We start from the raw sequence: 26,448 nt of genomic DNA on the forward strand, positions 1-26,448 counted from the left end.
AACAGTCAGCTTAAAAGTATGCTTCAGACCCAAATCAAAGTTTAATATGCATGTCTCAGTTACCAATTAACTCTAAAAAACTGATTTCAACTTACAGAACAAGCGAGGGGAAAAAAAACCCAGTGGATCTGGCTATAGAGATGCCCCAAGCGCAAGAACCGCATTTCCTTATGCTTCCCACCTACAGGAAAACTCTCCTCGCCTTTAGCAGCAGCAGCAGGACTCAGGCCAGCCAGCCATTTTCGGCTGTAGAGCGAAGGTGTCGTGGTTTAATTTCAGTCGGCAACTAAGCACCACACAGCTGCTCGCTCACGCCCCCCCACCCGGTGGGATGGGGGAGAGAATTGGAAGAGCACAAGTGAGAAAAACTCGTGGGTTGAGATAAAAACAGTTTAATAATTGAAATAAAATGATAATAATAATATGATGATAATAATAATAATAATAATAATACACAAAGCAAGTGAAGCACAGTACAATTGCTCACCACCCGCCGACCGATGCCCAGCCAGTCCCTGAGCAGCGGCCCCCCCCGGCCAGCTTTCCCCAGTTTATGTCCTGAGCATGACGTCCCATGGTATGGAATGTCCCTTTGGCCAGTTTGGCTGTGCCCCCTCCCAGCTTCTTGTGCACCTCCAGCCTTCTCAGTCGGTAGAGCATGGGAAGCTGAAAAGTCCTTGACTAGTGTAAGCACTGCTTAGCAACAACTAAAACATCAGTGTGTTACCAACATTGTTCTCATCCTAAATCCAAAACACTGTACCAGCTACTAGGAAGTAAATTAACTCTATCCCTGCCGAAACCAGGACAGAAGGGCACAGCTGAAGATGCACTCGCTGGGGGTACGAGAGTACCTGCAAATTAAACGCATTTCACGCGATAAAAAAAAAAACTTACTGCGCTTTTAAAATACTGGTCGGTGCAACCGTTAAACCTGCACCTGACTCTGATGACGAACGACTGTAAACGCTGCAGAATAACACACAGAATGCAATTTCTCACGCTGCGATGTAACCCCCGCCGGTTCCCCCCCCCCCCCCCCCAAAAAAGACCGGAGCCCCGCAGCCCCGGCCCGCGCTGAGCCCCGCCGGCCGCCGCCTCCCGCCAGCCGCGGCCCCGGCTGGCGCCGCCAGGTGGCGCCGTCGGCCCGGCGCGGGCGGCGCCGCGGCCGGCAGGACCCGCGGCGGGGACCGCGGCGGGGGGGGGGGTGGCCCGGCGGGGCCGCTCCGAGCGGAGGCCGCTGCCCGGCCGCCCCCGGGCCTCGACCCCGTATCGGTCCTTTTGTTCCGAATTCGGGTCAAACCCCCGAGGGAAACGGAGGAGCCCGGGGTGGGGTGGGGGGGGGCTGTGCTCGGGAGCGCGCCCGCCCTGGCACGCCCCAGGCGCCCTGTGCCGCCCGGGAGGCTGGGGCACAGCTCACCCGCACTCGCCCCGCCAAGGTAGACCCCGGCGCCTAGGGTAAAACTCGACACCCCCCCACCCCCCCCCGCGTGCCAGGGGTAACCCCAACCCCGCACTGATGCACGCGGCTAGGCTATGACCCGACCACCCCACTGACGCCTGCTGCAAGGATGAACCCCAACTGCCCGCCAACGTGGGTGGGCCGGGGGTAAGCCCAGTCACACCCCCCCACACCCCCCCCAAATCGCTCACATCTGGGGTAAACCGCGACCGCCCCGCCAACAAGCGCACGTGGCAAAAGCCCCGGTGTCCGGGGTACAGCCCGGCCAGCCCACCGCCGTTCACATCCCCGGTGCGAATCCGAATATGGCCGCCAGCGCGGGCGTGCCCGGCCCTGAGCCGGCGCGGCCCCCAGCGAGGCCGGCCTGGTCACCTCCGCTCACACCGCCTGACCGTCGGCCTCTTGTCAAAACTCGGCCTCCCGCGGCTGCTGCCCTCGAGTTGCCTCCCTCTGGCTGATGGTGGCAGGTCCAAAGAGGGTAGGGGACTATGGTTTATAATTAACACAATTAAAAATAGACTTTGAATAAGCCGAACACAGGGAGACTAGAAAACCGTTGTGCAGCTGGCACGTTAGGAGGAAGCGACGCGGTATTACCCAAACAAAGGTAATCCAAGACACCTCAGCGCGGGAGCTTCAACCACCAGGCAAGTACTTTTAAGCTTGTTTACAAACCAACCTGCAGTGAACTCAGTAGACGCACTGAGCAGCATGAACTCCACCACAGCCAGCTCCGCAAGCAGGGGGACAACTGCAGGGCTAGGCCCGATTATCGTCTCTGCCGTTGTACCCAGAAACTCGAGTGTTTGTGAAATTCTAGTTTGCTTTCCAGCTGGATTGCCAGGCTGGAAAAGATGCTTAAATTCAAGGGGTTTGTTTTTTTTTTAAATACCAATGGGGCTTGTATTTAAATTTCTTACAGGTCTATCTTTAAGATAATAGCCATGAAACACTGTGTCTGGGTTTCCTTCTTCTCAGCTGATGTTCGCAAGAGTCGTTCCTGGGAAGGGAGAAAACTGGCCAGCCAGTTATACTGGAGAAAACGTGAAATAGACTGTGAATAAAATGGTGTGCAGCTCAAAAACAAAACCGGGGGGGGGGGGGGGGGGGGGGAAATGAAAGATTAAGAAGTTTGAGAGGGGGGTGGGGGGGATTTATTTTGCCCCCCTTTTTTTTTTTTAATACTAACTCTTTATAGTTTGGGGCTTCTATGGATTATTTATAACTGGGATAGAATTTTCAGACAGAAATGGGATTTTTTAATATCAGCAGCCTTCCTCAGAACATTTTTATTGAGGAAATATGTTTGTATGGCTGTGGAAGCCATCGGGATGCAAAAGTAAAAGAGCACAGAAAGAGAAGACTGGGTTAAATTAATTCCTGCTAAATACCTACCAGCAGACTTGCTGTCTATATGGGGAGCTGGAGACAGAATTGTACCAGGGTAAAAAGGATACTGTGTCTATTTATAGCACTGCCTTCAACACCGTAGGAATTCAAAGGAAAACTCCAACTCAGCACACAGTCTTCTCATCATCTGCTTCTGTCAAGATTAAATCGAGGCTGAGATCAATCCCTTCCCCTGCAAATCCCTGCAAGGAAGGATCTGTTCCTTTCTGCAAGTAAGGAACTGCCATGGTACAAGCCACTCCAAAGCTCATATGGTCTGGGCTCTGGGAGTCCTCACCCAGCCGAATGTCACCTCTTTCCTTTTGGTAGTCAGAGGAAGAGGAGAAAAAGAGCCTCACAAGCCTCAGCACTTCAGCAGGAAAGACTGAAGATGTTTCACCTGCTCCGCATCCCTGCTCCCCGTACCGTCCCCAGCCCTTCTCCTTACACCAGATGCGCTGGTGCACTTGCAAACAAAAGGGTAGCATAGCTCCAGCACGCTCCCAGTGCCGGGCGGCAGGGAAGGGAAGAGGAACAGGGCCCTGGCACACGGTCATGGTCACTCATGGCATCACTTACTGAGATGAGGCCCTTACCCTAACAGGGGTATGTGCCCTTCTTGCCACTGCAGGGCCATCCATCTCTGGGAAGGAGTGGGCTCCAGTAGGTGTGTGGGGCACCTATTTATCAGTAGAAATTATCTCTGATGTTAAGAGTACAAATGAGAGCAGTCTTGGAAAAGGTATTAGCAAAAACCTGACCACCACTAAAAATAAGGCAGGCTCCTGGAGTTCCTTAGCTGCACTCTTTTTTCAGCATCATGGTGCCTCAGATCTTTCCTTCTCATCTTCCACCTTCCAGTTTCTCTTTAATAAGAGTTGCTCTTTCGTTCTTCACAAAGCAGTACCTACTCTACTCTTTCGGTGCTCCTCTTTTGTACTTCCATTATCAAGCTGTCTGCTAGGTGGGGAGCAGAAGGTGCAGGACTTGGTGCTGCCTTTGAGGTACAGGTAATTATTATGTGCATCTGTTATTGTGGTTGCTGCCTCAACAGGTGGAAAACATGCTGTTCTCTGATAGATTTGCAGCACACTCTGCTCCTGCCTTGTCTTTTCTCTAAAGCCAGTCGTGTGGTGTTCCTAAAATAATAAACACAGCCTCACTGCTGCCACAAAAACCCCTGGTAAATATATTTTTATGGGAATGAAATATTAAAGGATTTGAACAGTTATTCACTGAAAGCAAAATATGAGCAGTAAGGTTGGGTAAAGATTCAAAGGCTGGTTTGCTTCCTTTCCCTGGGGCACATCAAGGCTGTACTGTTTGCACTTTAGAGATGGATAGTGGGGAATTACTTAACCCAAAATGATGGAAACAATTCAGACTATAATAATATAGCATGAGAGTTTCTCACATTACATCTATTCCCCATACTGCTGGCTAGATTCTGCCTTCAGATTCACGTGCATTGGATTCTGGAGGAACTGTATTTGAAGCCAAAACGCATTTCATTGTCTTTCTGAAGTCTCTCTACGGTTTAGTTGCTAAATCCTGAGCTCAAGGACTGGGGACAAAGCTTGTCTAAACATTTCCCAGTGTCTGTCTCTGTGAGATTCCCATCTGCTGTGTTTTATGTTGAATTTCATCTTCCTACTTTCCTAAAAACACAAAGCAGAAACACACATTTCCTCTGCCCTGGAGTGCAGGAATCACCAAATTTCCCAGCAGGTTCTCTCACAACATACGATGGATCCAAGTTTGTCTAAAAATGCTACAAGCCCTTTGTGGAGTAGAAAGGGAAGAGACCAGAAACGTGGGCCAAGTTTCGGAGTGTTACGAACACCCCCCATCCCCCAAAGGGACTCCATATCCTGTTTCCTCTCTCCCAAAAATTTCACCTGGCTTTGGGTTTCATTAGGAGAAATACACATTGCTCGAGTCCAGGCTCTAAGTCTTTGGTTCGTGCTTCCTGCTGACACTGCAGAGACTACAAGAGCTGCGAAAGCTGAGTCTGACCCGGGGGCTTCAAATTTACTACAATAGCAGAGCAAATTAAATGGAGAGCACGTTAAGTGGGTTGGGAGATTGTTGTTGACCAACAAATCTTCATTAAGTTCCCGCACCAAGCTGTGCTGCACCTCCGATGAAACTGATTGTGTCTCCATCTGCGTTTCAACTATTTCTCCACCAGGCTTAAAAGAAATTCAAACTTGCTTTAGGTCTAATTAGAAATAAAACACAATATTAATCCACCTTGCCCCACGCAGGCACCTGGTTTGGAGGTGCTGGTGCATCGTTCAAACAGGCCAGGTTCCACTCTGTTCACCACCAGTTATTTACTGCCCTGGTTTTCGCTAGCTCTTTTATTTACTGCCAGTGTCTCACAGAGACTTTGTTCACTGTTTTATGGTGACTTTCTGGATTAGTGGTTTGCATTACCAAACACAAGGTCTGAGATCAGCTTCTGGCACTGCTCTCCAGACCTTTCAGCTCAAGAGCCACCAGCATGAACCCCAAGAGTTCACACGACTCGCACCTCCCCGCAGCAAAGCCTGTGCTCGGCATAACAACAGCTTTCACAGGATGAGAGCAGAGCCCTTTTCTGATATTCATGACTGAAGGGAGGCTACCACAACTGGAGCCTCTGACAGCCTTCCCTGCAGGCCACTACTAGAAATACCGCTCCACGGGTAAAACTCAGGTGCCAAGCTACTCTGCTGTACGGGCTTTAAAAACATTCTGCCCATTTTAGACCAAACAAAGAAAGGTTTGAGGAAGAAGTGCAAGGAAAGCAAGGGGAATTAAACGGCAGTACTGAGAGCATCTGCAGCGTACATGCAGAGCAGGACCTTCTGCCACAAACTGTCCTTGCCTTAAGGTAAGACGAGAAACAATTATTAGCTATTTCTCTTCTGAATACAAGGTAAGAAGCAAAAGGTACATGCAGATACACCATGAATGAGGGAGTTAGCCTTTAGTATCATTCTTTGCCAGATAACATTTATGGTGGCCAAACTACGTGTTGGTCATGGCCATACCCCACACCACATTGTCCTCAGAGTCAGGCAACACTTGAAAAACATGGATGGGACTCAACCTTTTCTGTATCAAAGAGAAGGCATCGGTTATTTGGGTTTATGCAGCAGCACCTCAGCGTGCAGGCTGTTACTGGTTCCCAGCACTCGGGCACCGCAAGGCAACCTCCCCTTCACAAAGCCACCTGTTGGGTCCCAGGCAAGACTGAAGAGTGCAACCACAGCAGCTGCCTTCTGATGGGATCTGAATGATTTTTTTGCTAGTGGTTAATTGGTTTCCAGCTCTAGAAGAAAACGAGTTCTGTTCTTTTTGTACCAGGTGATCTATGACATTCGGGAGCACATATTTTTAACTGCTAGTTTGTTTTAGAAATACGGTAAGAGTTAACCTAAAGGACAAATGATTAGAAATACCTGGAATCCTAAGAGCTAAGACAAATGCTGGGAAACTCTAGACCTCAAATCAGCTGTGCTACAGAATATGACGAGTTCCTATTTTTTTTTTCTCTTCAGCAGACTTAGTAGTGAGATTTTACAATGAGAAGAAAGCAATTTGCTTAGCTGACTTGGGATTTCATCTCCTTCCATTGCATCTCTTAGACTACACACACATCAGCAAGCAGGTCTCAGCTCCATTCACTCTCAGTCTGACCTCTGTACTAACTTGATTTATTGTTTTTAGTTCTCAAATAGTATATTACGTTATACCCCAAAGGGTCTGATTAGAACTGGCCAGTATTTTAATGATTTATGAGGGGCATCTGGGACTGCATGGGTAGCATACGTGTTGTGTCACTGCTATAGGAGGAGTCTGTATTGATCCATACCAGTGTGCTCCAACACAAAAGCGTGTCAAATTCCAATAAGCTTTAGTTCACAAACCTGATGTGACAGGTGGCCAAGCCTGCTCTGGGACTGACCATAGTTATCATGGTGGGAATAAAACAAAACAGCTGGATTGCTTCTAGCCATTGAATTATGAGAGGATTTCCATTCCTTTCTCTTGTTCTATTTCTATCTTACAGAGCTTAAGGAGGTGTTTATCCTTCCCAGTTCTGTAGCCAGAAACCTGGGCAACAGGAGCTTGCTATCAGCTCTGTGGTTTATCTTTCCGCCAGAAGATACTGGTGAGAAATACAGGCTACTGGAACTAGCCTTCTAAACCTCTCTGAGTCCTGCCATGGCTATCACGTTGCTAGAAAGTCTCAGATCAGAGAGGCTGGGGTGAGAGCAAGAAAGAAAGATGAAGAAACACTTAGAAAGACAATGCGGTTGTTCTTAAGCCATAATGTCACTGCGTTTAATAAGGGATCATGCTATTTTTTTTGTTAGGGTATCTCTAAAGAAGGACTTTGCAAGCACGGAAAGAAGGGTATCAGGAGCACAGTATGGTGATATAGGGTTTCTGTGTCCTTGGTTTGCTTTTGCATGTTCTGAATTCTATTTTGTGCACCAAAGCCAAAATTTGCTGAAGCATTCCTAGGAAACATCGTCCCCCAGCATGGAAGTCCAAACTTGACCATGACTTTCACCTCATAATGTAAGCTGCCTTTGACTCACTGGAAGTGAGCACAGCTTTTGACCCAAATTAAACCCGAGGGTGACTCTTCACCCTGGTTCAGCTATCACTACAAGTGTTTGGCAGCACTCTGCCCTTGGGTTGCCTCCCAGCTCAGACTTGTGGAGCGATGTAGAAAAATCATCCAACTTAATTTCACCATCTCCACCTGTGCGGTAAGAACAGCAGTGTCTTCCTCGCTGCGATAACTATAAATTGCATTCCAGTGCTCGGGAAACACCAGGGAACCGGCTGCCTACCTCCTGCTGTTTCCCATCTTCCTTCCCTGCAGGTTGCTCAGCCCTCTGGCTACGCCAGCGTAGGAATATGTGTCTGCTGTCTCCTGTAAGTTGGGTAGCACAGAGCTATCTTCGTGGTGCTGGTAGAGACCCTAGGGCAAGAACAAAAAGCAGTGAAGCTGTCAATACCCCCAAACAGAACAGACCCCAAAAAAGAGCAATATATTGTTTTTAAGATAGAAGAACGTACCAGAGCTGGTCACAGGGGAGAATGGCTTTGCATTGTGCCATCCTTTCGGTTAAATCCTTGGGGCAGAAACCATTCATTTGTAATGGGATTCTTTGAATTCTGAAGCCTGATGTTTCCAGTGCTGGGCTCAAGGACACTGCTATATTAGTTATTGTTAAAGCAATTATTGTTAAAGCAGCCTCATTCACCTTCAGATGTGGCCTGCTAAACTCTGGTGGGGGCACAGGACATCAACCTAAGGGACTGCATTACAACTGGGGGTCTGTGCAAGGACATCCTTGGCCTCTGAACAGTTATTGCTGAAGCAAGAAACAAACATGACTTCTGCCTCAGAGCATTTTGGAGGTGACCTGGGAAAATTAGATCAGGCTAGATTAAGAGTATGCAACACGGAGTAAGCCTGAAGAGTAAAACCATGGCTGAAAGACTGGAGACAATACCCAAGTGACACTTTGTCTTTCTTCCATTAGGCTAGGTGCAGTGTGCCCAGCAACCCATCTGTGGCTTTCTCGTGTTGTGTTCAGTTAGGAGTGAGATGTCCGGATCGACGCCCCTTACGAAGTAGACAGCATGCAAAAGAGCGTAGCAGTCGGGCTGCTTGGCAGTTGCAGTTTCACCCCAAACAGCCACAGAGAGGGAGCAGAGAACGTACCCTGCGGTGTACAGCACTAACAGGCTCTGCCTCTCACGCAGCGACAGTGCTGAGGTTGAAATGCATCACCGCAAATGTGAGCCTCCAGTCCACTGGATCTGCTTCAGAGGAATAGACTCAGCACATTTCAGGCAATCTGTGAATAAACCCAAGGCTTGTACCTCTCCGCAGGGTCATGCTGTACTAACATCATCCAGTAATGAGAGCACCACATGCTTTCTGCAACTGCAGACTGCAAATATTGGTAGAGCATTACTAAAAGTCATGAAAAAGCAACTAGGATTTGTGTTGTTCAGGGAGGGTGAAGGCTTTGGAACGGTTGTACCAAAACACCAGTGTCAGCCAGACAGCTGACATAACCATAACCATAACCCAGCTGGTTACTGGCAGCTCCAAGTGGAAATTCAAGTGGCACACATTACTCCTGATTTACAGCAACCTGCATCAACTTGCCAGCCTGCCTTTCAGAAATGTTTAATCCTTGGAGTTTTTCAGTAATCTTCTGAGGGTGCTTCCAGAAGAAAAAACAGAGTTTATCCATTCAGAGTGTACCAGCTTTCACCTTGGACAAGTCATTGCTGGAGGCAATAGAGATAAAACGATGTAACAACCCTTGCACACAGGAGAAGAGCCAGCCTTACACAGGAAGAACTGAATTTTACGCAAGCTTGTCTTCAAGTGGGAGCATAGGGATAGCAAGAGTGTCTCATGAATGTAGCATGTCCAAGAGTGTTTAGTGCTACAATACTGCAGATTGGGATTTTTGTTTTCTCAAGAGGGAGTGAAAAATATCAGAACTGAATGGAGGAAGAAGTTACAGGCTGTCAGAACCGATCATCAGTCAAGTCCGATGGCTGAAGTCCATTGCAGAAGAAACTAGCAATGACGTTTGATCTAGGAGCGGTAGCCTGGCAGGGAGCTAGAGAGACTCAAATATGGGCATGCTGTTGCAGTGACAGATACCGTGGAGATGTAGTAGATGCATTTTGGACCAGCTACCGTCTTTGGGTCATATGCAGTGTGTCTGATTCTCTACCAGATCAGGTTGGGTTAATGGGTATAAGGATGCACTTGGCAGCTGAGAGCACGGGAGTACTAAGGGGCTCCAGAGGGCCCAATTTTGCAGCTGAACTTCTGCGCTCACAGCCAAAAGCCCTGCATCTTTGCTAGGACTAGGGCTGGAGGGGAACCGACTTCCCTTTGCTTGCTTGCCAAGAGCCAAGTTCAGGTCCTTAGAGCTCTACAGTGCTCTCGCTCCAGCTGGTGACTTCATGAACACCTAGCGTCGGGAGGAACACAGCTCCCTGCACAGCTTTAAATGTTTGTATTTCCCTGCATATGCCGATGACATCATTGCCACCTGAGGGCCTGAACTCTGGTCTTGGCAGGTAAAAGCCTTTCGGGTCACCTTACATTGGGGTTCTTGCTCTTGATGCATATTTATGTAATGATTGCTAGATGGCTGTAATTAAATGACTGTAAAACACCACCTAAAATGCACTAGTAATAAATTCTTAATAGCTGATGCTATAACAAGCAGTTACAAAAAAATATATCGTAACATGCAGATTGTTAACAGTGTCTGGGCCTGTTTAATGCGCAGCTTTAAATAGTTACAATGCACACTATTAAAATGGCATGTAAAATTTGTAACTAGTAAATAAAAGGTCCAATTCAGCAACAAGATATACCCAAGCTTCAGTAGTGAAGAAGCCACAGAAAAGCTTGGGGTGGATGAGCTGTCTCCTCTTATCTCTGCAATCCTTTTGGTGGTGCTACCTACCAGCCATGGTTTCTGTAAAGCATACTCCACGTGCCCACCCCTGCCTGGTGCAGACTCTGCCCCTGCCTCTGTCCTGACTCAGAAAGATGGTTGGGATCCCACTGATATTACAAAAATGCAACTGTGTCCAGAAAACCCTTGGTTTTGCATTCCATGAGGAAGGGGTGGGTCAGGGAAAATCCATTCAGCTGCCCATATTTTTCCACTTCTCTTTTATCTAGTCAAAGCTGCAGTGTGGGCAATATCTCTACAGAGATGATTTCCTGTAGCTGAAGAATAAAATAAATATACATGCAAGACCCAGAAAAATTAGCAAAATCAGAAGGTGGCCAGGTTTTGCACATTTGGCACAACATTGCTGCACATGAAAGGATGGCTGTTTCTGTCTAGCCACCGTCAGGAACCACACACGCGGTTGGTAAATAGAAGTGTACTAACCAGCTGATGACAAGAGAATATTTTATACTACAGTTACAGACAAAAACGAGGCCACCCTGCCTCGGGGCCTGCATGCTGATGTACATCCTGAAACAGTCAAGACCATCAGGTCTGAGCCCTGTTGGCTGGCCCACAGACTTGCTATGAAAAAATAGGACATTTTTGAGGCTTCTGAGGCCTGGCAGCCCATAACATCAGTGGAAGCTGTGGTAAATCCAGCATAGTTGAGAAACAGGATGGGTTGATTAATTTCTTCCTTACACTTGAGCAGTGCTTTGCATCAGAAATGTCGCTGCTGACTTCCCTGGATGTCACATGGAGAAGAGTTCTACTTGGACAGAGGAGAGGTGTCACGATCCCTCTCCAGTTAGGACAGAAAATTTGGTACCAACGCAATACTGAGGGGAAAAAAAACCAGACATCAGAAGTTTTACCTCTTCCTTGTGCTGCTCAAAGCTGTCCAATACAGAGATTAATTTAGCTAGTCTGCTCCTCAGCATAGGCTCTGCGTGGTCTGTTGAGAGCGAGGCCCTCTAAATGGATTTTGCCAAGTCACACCAAGTGACTTACCCTAAACGTGTAGCTGGGTTAAAGTTGTGGGTCTGGAAGCCTCTACTAAATTTGGAAGTGCTGTTCGGATTACATCCTCCAGCTGCTGGAGAGATTTTCTTACAAACAGTTGGCTACTCAAATACCTCGTGCCTCCCTGGAAACCGCCTCTATCTCAGCTTTCAAGTGCTGCCAGCCCTACCTCAGTCATCACTGTATTTGATTCATACCATCTATATCCTGTAGCGCTCCTAGCAATTGATAAATTACGGCTCCAGCGAGACTATCGGGTTAAACACCAAGGAAGAAAGAATGATGACAGTAATACTTGTCGTTTGTGTGGAGATGTAGCAACACAAAACCCTCTCTCAAACATATGTTATCTTGGAGGAATCTTTCCAAGGGATAGGCTTTCTGAGAAACATTTATGACTTTTGAATACGCGATAGGCATGAACTTGCCACGACCTACTTTGGCCAAGCCCTGGGCTTCAGCCTGGTCTTTTACCACCACAAATCAAACAGTCCATCTGAAGTGCAGTCAGACTGATATCTTCACTGAGATGACAAGGTTACAGCACATACCAGCTTGAGAAAAAACAGGACGTAGAGCACTTAGTTCTCAGGATTTAAAAGATCAGAAATATTTTTACTGAAGCCAGAGGAAAATGGCTATGTTCTACCCATACACAAAAGCCAATGGAATGCCTGGGTTGATTAAAATATTCATTACATCATTGAAATGAGAGCATTGACATCCTTATATTATACTCAAAACCCTCCTGTATCTTGGCATGGGAAAACACAGGGAAAATCGGAGAATATAAAGGCTTTCTACTAAATATCCTAGACACAAGAGTTGTTTTTTCCTCCTGACTTTCCACAGCATCGTACTGCAGGGTTTTGTGTCGCCCCATCTCAGCCTTCACACCATCCTCTCAGCCTGATCTCGTACCAATGCAATGCCAAATTGTCAAATTACACTGACTTTTGAGTTTGTTCTTATTTAATTAAATACTATGGCGTTGGAGAAACTGGATAAAAGGTGGCACATGCTCCCAAGGACTGAGACACCTGTCAAGGGATACCCATCTCTAAAGGCCCTCTCCTCAGCACGGCACTGAACAGCACTAATTATGTTGCAGCTAAAGCTGGAGTCACTGAATTAACTGAAAAACAACCAAAGCATCCACAGTATACGCAGGCCACAGGGGCACTCACTGCTGGGAAGAGAGGAAGCCTAAACGTTCAGGAAGGAGATACTCTCTGTGAGCTCTCACAGGGCCACTTTCCTTTCTTCCTGGGATATTCCATAAACAAGGAACCATTGACCTGGCCACTCTTGTGGCCCAACTGCAGCAAAGCCCCTGGTGGGTTTCCAGAAAGGGGGCTACAGATGCAGGCGTGGCGTGGTGACACATACGGCCTGTGTCATACTCTAGGTCACTCTAGATGATCAGAATGACCGTCTGCTGTGCGATAGGCCTCTTTGATTGCAATTCTCCTGCTAGTCATAATTAAGGAAATTCTATTACACAGTTCAGATACAATTACAGTTGTAGTACAAACCAATTCAAAATTAATCTAAACATAATGGTAAAATTTCTCCTATGTGATTGAATAATTACTGCGATACAACCCCAGTAGGGCAAAGATCAGGAACATTTCATATGAATGTCATTCAGAAACCGGCATTTTAAAATTGTATTTCTCATTCATATGACACACATCACAGAAACAGATCCACTACAAAAAGCAAATAAAGCGGAATTGAGCTGAGAATCATTAAAAACATATTTTTAAAATGAAGAACCACATTATTACATATCATCATTTTCCTTTCACACTAATTTGTTTTAATCTATTCATGCTCCTTATAAAACATTACACAGAATTTTAATCATAGCATTGTTTTCTTTAAGTATGTGCGTTTCAGTAAATGACACTTGCATGTATAAATTTAGCGAGTTAAAATGTTAGACTGGCGCTAGAACTGAGCAGTCATTTATTCAGGAAAAAATTGCCTTGTTTTCCTGTCTGTAAATTTTCTATGGAAAGCTATTATTTTTTTCAGTGTATTCATTATTCAATATATTAGTTGAATAGTCCTACAGAGAATTCTCTGCTTTTGAATCATTCACAGCCTGTTAGTTCCAATTATTTCACATTTGAAATTTGAGCCCCAATCTTTCGTTTTTGCTGGACATAGAGTTTACATGAACTGGGGCTGTTCTCCAGTTGAACAAATGTGACCAGAATGCAGATGGAATAAGTTTTGTACATAGCGTCAGCAGTTCATGTCTGCGTTTCAACAGGAGTAAATTCCTTAGCTATAATGCAAGATCAACGTGAGCACAAGCTGAAAATCATCTTAGGATAATTCTGAAGAAGCACACCCATCTTATAAAGACCATCATTCCACAACTTTTGATATCCACGTAGCACACCACCTTCTTTTGCCAAGCCTATGCAGTTATGTTCCCTTCTAGAAAGACAACTTTACCAAAAAAAAGAAAAAAAAAAAATCTCTGAAGGAGCAGTTTTTCTAAGGTGTGCTATACTTCAGAGTTGTCCATCCAGCTGTTACAGGGATGGAGTTATGGACCTGGAAAGCACAGCTCCCAGAAGAGCCGTGTGAGTGAGTTGCTGCCTGTCCCTCCCCATCTTAACGACAGCCTGAACACCGCAACGTTACCAGGACTTTTGGGCAGTGCCCTGTAATTCTCCACTCCCGTGAGGCTTAGGAAAGCAAGGCTGACAGCAGCCTTCAGTCTTCTGAGGCTAGGTAATATGAAAATCAAAGTATTTATACAGTGGAGAGGGTGAGAGGAAGGGATAACAGGCAGTAGTAAATAAGAAAAAAACCCAAAATGGTTGAAAGCAACTTTATAGGGAGTGAGAAGTGCCCTAGAGTGGTCTTTAGCCACGCTGCAAGGAATGAGATACATCGGAAAAGGGGAACATTTGCTGCAGATATTATGAGGTGGGAAGGATTGGAGGAGGCTGTTATTCTTGAAAGTATTTAATGAACGGGCAGATGGCCCTGTGGTCAGGACACAGGAAATGCAAGTCCCGTTTCTGCTGCAGACCTCCTGCGTGGGATCGGAGAAGTCACGCTGGTGTCTGAGGCCAGCGGTAGCCAGGCAGACCTGGCGCAATGGGCACTGGGGTGGCCAGCGTCAAAGAAGCTATCAAAAATCGATGGGGGATGTCCGTTCCAGTATGGGAATTCCTCCATGCCTCCTCTTGCATAAAGCCATCCAAAATGGGCAAGAACATCTGCTTTTGTTTTCACAGTAAAAGCTGACACTGGAGAAGATATGCACATTTGGGAGGGGAGCACATTCCACAGTGGAGCTCTTTGTAATACAAACAATACGAGACCATCCTGGGAACATCATTATTTGGTGAAAACTTACTGTATTCAAGAGGACAAGGCTGCCTGTGAAGGTGGCAGAAGAAGGTGTACTGACAGAAGGGAGGGCCCCTCTTGGCAGCTAGGTGGCAAGGCAAATCATCCAAGTGCACGGCAGAAGGGTGGCTTCTAGTCAAGGTTCAGTGCCCTAACACCGACACAACAGTCACTGCTTCCCTCCTTCATTTCTGTGGACATTTCAGGGACTTAGTTGCTCCATTTCTCCTTCAGCAAAACAATGGGTTAACATAAAGGTGCAACGAGCTCCCAAAGCAGGCTAGTCTTCAGACTCCCTGTCTTTGTGCATGCAAAGACAAATAATTTTAAACACAATTACACCAAAATCGTGAACTTTGGGCTAGTGAAAGTACCTTGATGGGAAACTAGCAAAACCTTTCACCACAGTTAGTGTTTGGAAAGACACTGTCAACGGAGGTGCTTGAACATGAATACAACCTATTTGTAAATGGCAGAGCTGTTCAGCAGAAAGATGGAAGGTTTCAGGTTTTCTGTCCTGGACTGTTCTACCCCAAACCACCCCTCTAATCATTTATGCAAAAGACATTCAGCAGTCAGTGGCAGAGCAAGACTTTGACTCAGTGACTACAACTTCATCCATGTCCTAGACAGATGCTTCTGTTCTAAAGCTGCCTGAGTTGACAGAGTTCCCAGTTTCTCTGTAATGCAGATACTTGACTAATTTTTAGAACATAGAAAAATATTTATATTTTTAATAATTTCTTAAAACTTAACTCTGGTAAAAATGGAGTTTCTATTCCCCTCTTCAAAAATCCTCCCAACAGTTCAAATCTATAGCTAACACAAGGAACCACTATTTCAAAAGAAATGTATCACGTGGAAACAGAGTAATTCCAGAGATAAACTGATGCCTAAAAAGACTGTTTCTCCTTGTAATTAAAGTTCTTCAAGATTAGAAATGGGACAGTTCTTGGAGGGGGCAGAGAGGAGAGGAATGCACATGAAACAACCTATTAAAAAAATATATTAACGCTCATTTGAATGGCAGCTGGAATCACTATAACTCACTTATGCAGATTCTTTCTACCATGAACATTTGTCATCCGGACAACAAGTATGGCCAGCAACTACCATTGGAAAGAATCAAAATACTCCTTACAGAGTTTCCCCTGTTGAAGCTGACAATTAAGGGTTAACCATTGAATAAGATTTTGCATGACCAATTCTGTTCAGCTCAGCTCAGTTTGTTGAGCAAATTATAAAAGACAAATCAGATAAAGTATATATAAGCAAGTCCTAGTTATGTGGTTAAAGGAAAAGCTCAGCATACCAAATTACTAACTAGTTTCTATACCCACTGTGTAGCTACGTTTACACAATACATTTTCCGTAGCGTTACGTCTTTCCATTCGAAAGCAGAACTCTCGTGCTGGCATATCGAGGACCGGTCTGTTTCACTGCGGTAGTAATAGTGTCTAGAATTCCAAATAGGAAATGGGAAAGTTCATACGACTATGAAAAAACCTTTAAAAATATAATCATGAAGTTTTAATTGACTGTTTGACATACCTAGAAAGAAGGGTTGAGTAGTCAGGTCAAAATAAGCCTGCTGAGGCCCTGAGCCTAGTAGTTTGAAAAAGCTTTAGCTTCCAATTTGCCATAATAATATAAAATTTTATTTAAGAAGCACAGGCTTCAAAATCATTGTCTGAACCACAACATGTGACTATGGGAGCCGCTGGACTGTCGTCGTTTAGATTTCAACAGTATTCCCAAGTCCAGTCATGGCCTCTGCTGTGATAAATATATAAACACGTGAGAAAAAGACAATCTCTGCCCCAAAGAGCTTACTGCTGTAACTGTGGGCAAGCTTTGTGAAGGGGTAAGGGAGGGTGAGAAGAAGAGAGGGCAACTCAGAAATGTCTCTGGCTGGTGGTGAATGTCTGCCCTCCACCTTTCAGGATGGCCTGGGACTCCCTGTGCGGCGGGGACTTACTGCGCCCCAAGATAAGAAGTGCCTCAAGCCGGACACCTGGCAGCCAGAGCAGTGCCGAAACACCGTCCCTGGAGGAGCTGCGGCGCCTGCTTTGGACGTATGCACACCCCACGGGGCACGTGGACGAAGTCTGGCCAAACCTTTACGTGGGAGACGTGTAAGAAAGAAGGAAGGGTTGAAGGTGTTAATGCAACTCTTAGCCCCCACCCTATACCCGCTGAAATCATCTACTCTTTATTTAAAGAGAGAGCTAGGCATGAGTTTGGTGCCTCACAATAAGTCTAAGTGTTGAGCAAGGCTGAACTGTGCTTTGGATGCTGTAAGCATAGAGAAAAGGCATCCTAAGTATCCCAAAAGAATATTCGCCCTCCTGATTTCTCCTCCTGCATTAGTACAGGAGTCCCACACTGCAACAGCCTGGTGGGGCCATGGCATCAGTACTGCAGGCGGTCACGCCAGAGCTAGGTAAAACAAGATCAACCTCATGTTCTCCTCACGTTGCCAGATGGCATCAGTCCCCTGAACTGATGGATGCTCAGCAGAGGTGACTTGGTGAGAAAGCAAACCAGAAAACTCTTGGCTTGTGCGGAGATATCGTCATCACCACCACCTTTTTATTTTTTGTCAGTTGAGAACAACCACCTAAACTGATGTTAGGGGAAAAAAATGCAGGAAACGTAAAAGTCAGTTTCTTAACGAGCCACTTCTGTCTTGAAGCATTTTGGTGGACGTTTTATACCTGGTCAACCTAACAGAAAATAGCCACTACAACTTCATGCAGTTGAAGTTGCATGCTGCAACCATCAGCAGCATGTTCTACCCCACGTTGTCATGCAGCAGGCGAATATAACCTCCCGTCCTTCTTCCAGGTACATCGCTCGTGACAAAGCGCAGCTGAGCCGAATGGGCATCTCCCACGTTGTGAATGCCGCTGCCGGGCGATTTCACATTGACACCGGACCCAAGTTCTACAAAGACCTGCCTGTGGATTACTACGGAGTAGAAGCAGAGGACAACCCAAACTTTGATCTCAGCATTTACTTCTACCCAGTCGCTCAATACATAAAAGCAGCACTGAATTCCCCAAGAGGTAACTAGACCATCTGTGCAGGTTGCATACCGTCTGCATAGGAGCCAAGTAGGGCAAGTTATCAAACAGTATTTGGCATAAACCAACCACCTGCAGATGTGGGTAAGAATGGAGATACCCAAACCAAGTAGCGTCACGCCTGCCTCCTGAACTCCCACAGTGAGTGGGAGTTCCCCGTTCCCCTGAAATAGGGCAGCATGTGCTGAACAGGCTTTCAAAGGGGTTTTCCCTATGCCTAGCGCTATTCATTAGCAAAAGACAAAATAGCAAGTATCCCTTATTACCTATAGGGACACGCTGACCTGGAAGGAGGCACATACACTTGATCTTTTCAAATTAGCGATGGGGTTTAAAATAAAAGCTGGGATGGGGTAAAAAGACAAGAGCAAGCATCACATTTGAGTAAGAAGAATCAAGTATAAAGCTACAATCTGTGCAAGTCCTACAAACACAGGATAGGGAGGAACTTGCTGGGAAGCAATTCTGTAGAAGAGAACCTAAGCAACGCCACCAGCTGAGAGATAATGCCATGCTGTTGCTAGAAGGACTATAACCTTGAAATAGGAAGATAACCCGCAAAATCCTTGGATTCACTAAACACAGGCCAGGTACAATGCCAGAGGCCTGGGGTTAGTGGGGGATCATTACTATCAAGGACAAACCTTCACAAAAGCAAGTCTCCACTAGCCACAAAACTGTACAGATACCCACTCAAAAGTAAGTGATTTATCAAGAGAACAGTTACACACTCAAACTGTTTTGCTTGCATCATGGTGAGCTTTAATATCAATGAAGGTCCTAAAATACTAACTACCCAGCTTAATCATAGGCAGCTAGTAGATCTGTTCTACACCGTACAATCTAGGAAAGGGAGACACAGTAACTGAAAATAGCGCACCTCCGGGCTAGATACCTCAGTGTTTACTGCTGTTTGGAGGGCTTGATCCATCCTGTTAGAAAGTATTTGCCTTTGTGAAACTGAGGGCTGCATTTGGATTTCAAAACCACTGACATACCTGGGGAATTTGGATCTGCACCCATTTCTACTACAGCATACGCTATTTGCAATCGAAGTCATTATTGGTAGTGCTCCAGAGAAAGGTAAGATCCGAAAAATCTTTTCATGCGTGTGTTAAAAAAAGTTCCAAATCAATTGACAAAAGACAGAAAACAACAGATGAATCATGGTAGCCACAAAAGGAAACAAAACCAGTGCTTTGCAAGATGCGTGCCCAAATACTGAAAGTTATGAATGCAGAACAAGTTAGGGCTCATGGCAAACACAATGAACTCATCGTGTCTAGAGTGCATATTTATCCCTGCTCCCATGCTTTTAGGTATTGCTTTACTAAACTCCATATGGAAGCAGGGTTCTGGGAATGGAGACAAGGTGAAATTCAATCATATACAGTCCAGCTGTTGCTGACATTCATCATTTTAAAGAAAGTGCAACAGTTTAGAAAATATATAAACAAGATGTTCTGGAAGCATAATTTCCTGAGGTACAGAAATTTAGCAGCTAAATACCCATGACCTGTGCGGGGGTGAGACAGGGAGGGGATTGTTACTCACATCATTTAGAAGAAGAGGAAAAACGGCATTTATTATAAGCAGTGATGCTGAACAAAAAATTATACCAGGTGACAAGAGGCCTGTTCATATTAAACTCAGGGTGTAATGAGATACTTCTGTTTGATTGAGAAGTCATTTAAGACTGCTGCTTAACTATTACAAGCAAATTCAACATTTTTTTTTTTAATGGAATTAAATTATCTTTTTCACCTGGGAGGATAAGTCAAAATTAAGACTATATGAGGCACAAACATATTTAAAACTATGAATCAAATACTCATTAGAATTAAGTAAGAACTGTTACTCCTGTCATGCTTGAAAGAAAAATTCTGATGCTTTACACCAGAAGTCCAGAAAACGGCATGGTCAGATTTATTCCAGATTTCTACCTTAGCTGAACAGAATGTGTCTTTGGTGATGTAAGGAATTTATTTTTAAGGCAATTTCTTCAAACCTGGATGTCAGAGCATGAGCAAAAGGAAGCAGGGGAGCGTGCACTCACATACTGCTAATTGGGAGCTATTCCTGTCCCAGCGGTCAATGGCTGCATCACACCCTGAATGACTTCCTTCATCGTCTTTGTCGTACAGATTAAGAAATACGGGTGCTACTATTGCAGCCATGCCATATAAGCGTTATTTTATGAACCCTGCTTCCTTGGCTGCCTTTCCTTCAGCACAGCCCTGCTGTTCCTGTGCCTGCATAACAGAGCTGTTTGGGAAGGCTTAGCCAAGAGCAAGCAGATGCATAATCTGCTCCCTTCTCCGCAAGGAAAAACATGGTGTCAGGGAAGTACTGGCCTTCTCCCTCATGCTCGTGCTCAAGGGGCAACACCTTGAATATCAGTCTTGCCCCTTTGCAAGGCCATCCGTACAATTTGCATTTTCCTGGAGCGCAGCTAAACCTAAGCGTAAATCAGCAGGGTTTGGTAAAGTCTAGCAGAAGAGGGAGGGGAAAGAGAACTTGAGAGCGCAGATGAAAGCATGCCATGAAAACTATTAAGCTAACACTGTGCAGAGAGAAAGGTTCCCAAGCAGAGAGCTTCTCCTTTTATTGACCTCCGAACATGTTTAAAATAGGCAGGTTAAAATCACCCATTAACTTCCTGAAATGGCAAACCCTCTGAAAGGCATTTCCCTTCTTCCACTTCGCTAGAGAAAATGAAAAGCTAGGCTCCCTCTCCTGCCTTCTTCTTGGTGGTGGTGGTGATGATGAAAGAAGCTTAAACTTAGGAGAAAAGGGTCCTCTGTCTTGACTCTGCCGTAGGTGCATTACATACATCAGTTTCATCTCCCACTCTCCAGCAGATGACAGCCCTTACCTGTTCCAGGAGGCGTGGGAAGAAGGGACACGCCACCATTTAAAGCTCTCCGTAGGCTTCTTGCTATTTTCAGCTGTGACAAAATAGACACTTGATTAATCAAGAAATAGACAATTGATCCTGCACCTGCCTACAGGATGGTGGCTAAAACGTAACGGGAGATGGGGAAAACCACGGTGGAGTGGGAAGAGCCCCTGGGGCCCGCTAGCCCAGCTGAGCTCTCCTCCTGGTGAGCAGCATAATTCTGCTGGATTCAATGGAGCGAGGGCAGCTGGGGCCTTCACTCCGGGTGACAGTCTGGAGCCTGGTCTTAAGCCAAATTGAATCCATCCTGCAAGAAAGCAAGGGCTAGTTCAGGACATTTAGCTCAGTTAATGATGAGTAGCAAAAGGACAATAAGATATTATGTGTTTTAATGACTAATTTGTTCAACAACATTGAATTTCCCAACTTGGATTTGGCCAACAAAGTTGAATGTGCAAACTTCATCCCTAGTGCAAACCCTTTGATGTCAGTAGAGTTACAGCAGGCATGAGCTGGATATAATATCCATAATCCGTTGTTAAAAACCAAGTGTTATTGTTCTGCACAAATCCCAGCCAGATGACAGTTATTGTCTGCCTCTGCAAAAAGTAGCTTGAGATGTGCGGTGCAACATTTCAAATAAGGATTGCAAGATTTAATAATGCCAGAAGCTAAGTGCCCCCACTTCTCCTCAGTTAATCCCATTATTCCTACGGGATCCTGTTACACGCTCAGAGAGAAGGTTGCAACATGGCCCTCTAACGTGGGATCAGTCCAATTTCTCTTTGCACTGTATGTTAAAACAAACAAGGGTGGGGAAGGCAGATCTGGAGAATGTCGGCTTGTGGCACGGATTCTGTGGTACAGAAGATCTGGTTATAACCTCCTTGCCCACCCCATGACAGGGGCATGCACCACGACTGCCTCTGCGAACGCTGCTTTCCCAGGCTGTGGTCCAGCAGCCGCCCGGAAATCCAAGCCTCGGCGCTGGGACGGGGCATCTCGGCCGCCTCCCGCGAGAGGCTGACGCAACATGCTTTTATCGAGACCGCTGCAGTCAGCCCACATGGTGCAGACATGCTTCAGGTGCTATTCAAATGCAGTATATCACGGTGGGTTCCGAGTGTCACTTACCCCATTTACAGCTACTGCTAAGAGACAAGGGTCTGAGCCTGTAAACAGAACCAAACAGCAACACAGTTTGTTTCCTGACTCAAGTTTAACATTCAATTTGTTTGCTACAAATAATCACATAGTAAATTCAAATCTGCTTTCTTCAGAGCAATTTTACGTTAATTAAATCATTTCACATGACTGATTTATCTGCAACAAACAGTCATTTTATTGTCAGTGTACCAGCATTTATCGTAACCTCTGTGCGTGGTGAAACAAAGGCTAACAACGTGGAATAGATATTGCACATGTAAAAGACATAACATACCTGCATCCTCATGGGAACAAGTGTATTAGAGAGCCATGCAGATTAGGTCCAAGGTCAGTAGTTGGGGCTTGTCCAGGTTTTTGCTGAGACACCTTCTAAAGCTAGTTGCTGATCTAGGAGGTAGGAGGACTCTTTTGAAGTGCAGATAAGCCAGAGAAGCAGAGAAGAAAATTCAGTGTGTTCTTACTCACCAGCTCCTCCTCTCAGACACGGAGTTAGATATAAAACGGTAGAGAGCCAGCCTGTACAAGCAGGAGTCTGGAATTTGTTCTACTTTCTGTGCCCCCAACAAAGACACATCAAGCAATATTTAATGGCAGCATCCATCAACTGTGCTCAGCTCAGTCTTCAGTTCCAGACTGCAGGTGGGGCTGAGCATTTTCCAAAGCAGAAGACTCCATCTGGGTGGGGAAAAAAAAAATGGACCCAAGAACAATTTTACAGAAATGAGGTTCATAACAGCAAGTCTGCTGTCCCCCATCCAATTTCTGGCCAAATTTAGATTGAATTTCAAAATATTTAGTGATTGAAAAATCAAATCCAACATCAAGGCCATCTCTTTTGGGTTTTTTTTTTGTTTGTTTTTCCCCCTCCTGGTGCAGTTCAAACCATAAACATAATTTCTTTTTCTTTTAGTTGTAGAGTGCTGGTAGCTTAGAAATTTTCAGACAAAAAAAAAAAAAAAAAGAGAAAGCTGTTCTGGTTCCAAGAAAATTTTTCAGAACTTGCTGTTCCCTGGCTTCTGTTATCTGGGGTGTGCATTAGGGTGAGTGTCTGGATTTCCCCAGTCCCTGCCACTACGCTGCAGTTATGCCTACTGCAAACTACTGAAGCATGGATTTTCCAAAGACCTTTTGGATTTAGCCCTATTCGCAGTATTTCTCAAAGAGACATTGTGCTCCTGACTCCTTTACGTTCCTCTGAAAATCTCAGAGCTGCGTTATTTGGGTCTCACGTGCCTCCTCTGGGGAAGCTAATACAGCATACGTATCCCACAAGATTGGTGCGCAGGCTAATGATGCTAGTGCAGCACATTGAAAAAAAGAAAAAGTCTAGTGAAAATTCAAATTAGCATTCTGTTTTAAGCAGGGGTGCAAAGCATTTCTCCATATTCCCATAAAAAGTAGGACTTCACTTCCAAGAATCCCCATGGAGTTAGTGGAATTGACAGATAGATGTCATTTAACTTGAATAACGGCATCAGTATCTCAATAAATTCTGTGAAGCTGTATCCGAACGGGAAAACACAAATAGAAATCACTTGATCTTCTAATTCTGAAAAACTGACATTACATTGGAAAAACCTCTTCCTTCCCCCAAAGGTTTCGATGCCCAGTCCAAGTCTGCTGTCACCAGAGCTGTTTTCGCCGCTTCCTTGGAGACTGTATTTGTCCCTTTATTTCTACTGAAGACCTGTCTATCTTTAGGGCTGAGCTCAGATTTCTCATGCCAGGATAATGAAAGGTGGCTGTGTCACATACATTGTGGAATTCAACACTTCTCTCAACCTGCTGGCCAGAGCAGGTTTTTACGACACGTGCTCGCGCTCTCCGAGCATGTGGCTGTGCCATCATCATTAGTCAGAACTGGAACGGTTGCTAAATAAATACGCTGTCACAAACAAAATGGGATTTAAGATGAAAAGCTGTGCACAAAGTACCCAGAATTAACACCCGGGGAGATGGGGGCAATCAGTCTGAGGTTTTTGGCTGGATCTAGGCTCATCATCCAACAAGGATATTTTTGTCTCGCTCCCTGGTAATAGAGAAATTAAGATGCCGTAAGCACAAACAAAACAAGGAACTAGCCCTGAAAAGCTGTCCGTTCTTTCCACCCCTCCTTACATTTTACAGAGAAGCAGCATGAGATACTTTATTCCATCTCCAAAGGAAAAAAAAGCAACACAGGATTGTTTTTACTGATTTTCATCTTTTTCTGGATATAAATGGTATTGTTGTTAAATTGCATTTTTGTAGAGCTATACAATTAGTAAACAAGAGACTACAAATGTGACAGTCTAAAAAAAAAAATGCAGAAAATATTTCATTTCAAACTTATGAAGCTGCCCAGTGAAGAAGTGTTCTGAAATTTTCATGCTAAAAATACAACATCTTTTTAGCTGCCTTAAAGGGAGACAGAGCTGTCCCTTAGGTGGTCAGAAGTTCAAATCTGATTCTAATCACTGGTTACTTCAATAATGCCCAATTGCAGAGCCATGGTCTCTGTGAAAAGACTAGATCTGACTGCAGCAAAGGACAAGAGAGTTTGAAAATTTTCAGGCGTGGCTATAATTGAGTAGAAAAACAGAACATTTTTTCCCCCAATTAAAATTTTCTCATCAAATCATACCATTTTTGTGAAAGTTGAAGCATTTTACAATATTTACAAGATGTAGGTTTTCAGATTCCAGAATGAACTCTTCGCTCACATCCAGAGGGAAAGGACTACAAACTTGAATTTTTCCATCTGAAAGCAATCCTTTTGACAAAATTTCCCTTAGTTTCACATAAGACTATTTAAAAAAATGTGTTTATCTCCTTCCAGCATGGGTCAAAGACACACATTAGAAACCTGGGAAGCAGTCGTGATACAGAATTGCGTTTCTCTGGCTGCTTCCATCAGTGATCACAGCAGAGAAACCGAAAGCAGAGCAGAGGGAAGGAGGGAGCTACGCTCCTGGATCCCTGGAAGGTCTTCCCTGAGGCTCGCTTACAGCAACGTGGAAGGACTCACGATATTACTCTTAATGAACTCTTAATCATAGAATCATAGAATCATAAAGGTTGGAAAAGACCTCTAAGATCATTGAGTCCAACCGTCGACCCAACACCACCATGCCCACTAAACCGTGTCCCTAAGCGCCTCATCTACACGTCTTTTAGATGCACACCTCACATTGAAATCTCTGGGGAAGTCAAAACAGTTCATAAACCATTTTTCTAGTGATCACCCAACACAGAGGGAAGATGAAGGCATTAGGGAAGAACAGTGACTACAGATGTACAGGGTAGGCAAGAGAAATAAAAAAACCATAAGTAAGCTGGTGCAAATAGCATGTACAAACAGGCCGTTGTTCTTACTGGTAACACCCATTTTCCAACACACTTCCAACAAGGTCTGGGCAGCAGTCAGCACCTTCGGAAAGCGTTACTGCCCTAAGCAAAGAAGAAAAAAGAGCTTGTGGAAAACCAGGAGCCTTCTTGTAATAACAGTGAGCACTCCTGAGCATTGCACATTTGAAATCCCAAGTTTCCAGGCCCTCTGGTAGTAAGCAACCCACCAAGGCTGCTTCCCATAGCGTGCTCTTCAAGTATGAAGGCTTGAAGCTTCGCCAGCAAGTACATCGCTCCCAAAACCACATGTGAGCAAGCAGGGACACCATGGACAAACTAGCTGGGCAGGAGGGCTAAGGGCTTGCCATCAGGCTGACAGCTAAGCCCAAACAAGCACAATCATGGATCCTGCAATACAGTTATGAATTTTCTGTCCCCAGCCATTAAAAACCCCATTGCTCCCCAGCCAGCACGGCACCAGGTCTGCTCTGCAGGGCTGAGCACGCCTGCTTCCTCAGCCCCAGTGTCAGCACCACTTCCATCCCTGCTCCAGCACCATAAACCGCACCATTTGGCCTCCTAGCATAATTGCATTTCTCTCTCTCCTTTTTTCCAGGCAAAGTACTAGTTCATTGTGCAATGGGAATCAGCCGATCTGCAACTCTTGTCCTCGCTTTCTTAATGATCTGTGAAGATATGTCCCTCGCTGACGCAATTCAGACTGTACGCTCACACAGAGGGATCTGCCCCAACTCCGGCTTCCTCAAGCAGCTTTGGGAGTTGGACCTCCAGCTAGGAAGAGGGAAAGGCAGAGGAGCAGAGGCCTGCTAGTGCCAAGGGGGCATGTCTCCTGGCACCGGACCAAGAGATGCTGCCCTCACTGAACGCAGCGCAAGGATGCCGTCAGGACTGTTCTGTAGCTGCACTGAGAAACTCCTTTGGGAAACAGCTGAGCATAAGCAAGCTGGTAGGAGTTCAGTATGTATTTTTTTTGGATAAGCCCACTAATTGAAAGAAAATGAAATAAAGAAGGATTCAAACTGGCAGTTTTGCCCACCTGGGCCTGTTTGTTTAACTACCTGTCGGGCAGGGCATAAGGAGCAGTTGGGTGTTCATGCAGAATTAAAAGGCAGCACAGTCAACTTGAAAAAAAGACTTTTTACTTGCTTATAATTGCATTTATATGGCAAGAGGGAAAATGGC

General features: G+C 45.3%; 1 protein-coding gene and 1 long non-coding RNA gene across 2 annotated transcripts; one reads left to right on the forward strand and one right to left on the reverse strand.

Moving 5' to 3' along the window:
• The first annotated feature begins 1,905 nt into the window (after positions 1–1,905).
• Positions 1,906–26,294, forward strand: LOC143160609 (dual specificity protein phosphatase 13B-like). The gene is made up of 4 exons (XM_076338462.1): positions 1,906–2,109; positions 16,710–16,901; positions 17,614–17,834; positions 25,862–26,294. Exons 2-4 carry the CDS (start codon positions 16,711–16,713, stop codon positions 26,074–26,076), a joined length of 627 nt encoding a protein of 208 aa, XP_076194577.1. The 5' UTR covers positions 1,906–2,109; position 16,710; the 3' UTR covers positions 26,077–26,294.
• On the reverse strand, positions 20,394–23,769 carry LOC143160610 (uncharacterized). The gene is made up of 5 exons (XR_012995419.1): positions 23,486–23,769; positions 22,384–22,593; positions 22,193–22,305; positions 21,886–21,923; positions 20,394–21,058 (listed from the first exon to the last, which is right to left on the reverse strand). It is a non-coding gene; the product is annotated as an uncharacterized LOC143160610 (long non-coding RNA).
• Positions 26,295–26,448: the final 154 nt, after the last annotated feature.

This window comes from Aptenodytes patagonicus, chromosome 5 (genome assembly GCF_965638725.1).
Source record: "Aptenodytes patagonicus chromosome 5, bAptPat1.pri.cur, whole genome shotgun sequence".
Classification (NCBI taxonomy): Eukaryota; Metazoa; Chordata; class Aves; order Sphenisciformes; family Spheniscidae; genus Aptenodytes; species Aptenodytes patagonicus.

Coding starts and splice junctions, on each gene's coding strand:
- LOC143160609 (XM_076338462.1), top strand. CDS start 16,711: ATGGCCTGGGACTCCCTGTGCGGCGGGGACTTACTGCGCCCCAAGATA. Junction 16,902..17,613: donor AACCTTTACGTGGGAGACGT/GTAAGAAAGAAG, acceptor TCCTTCTTCCAG/GTACATCGCTCGTGACAAAG. Junction 17,835..25,861: donor AGCACTGAATTCCCCAAGAG/GTAACTAGACCA, acceptor CCTTTTTTCCAG/GCAAAGTACTAGTTCATTGT.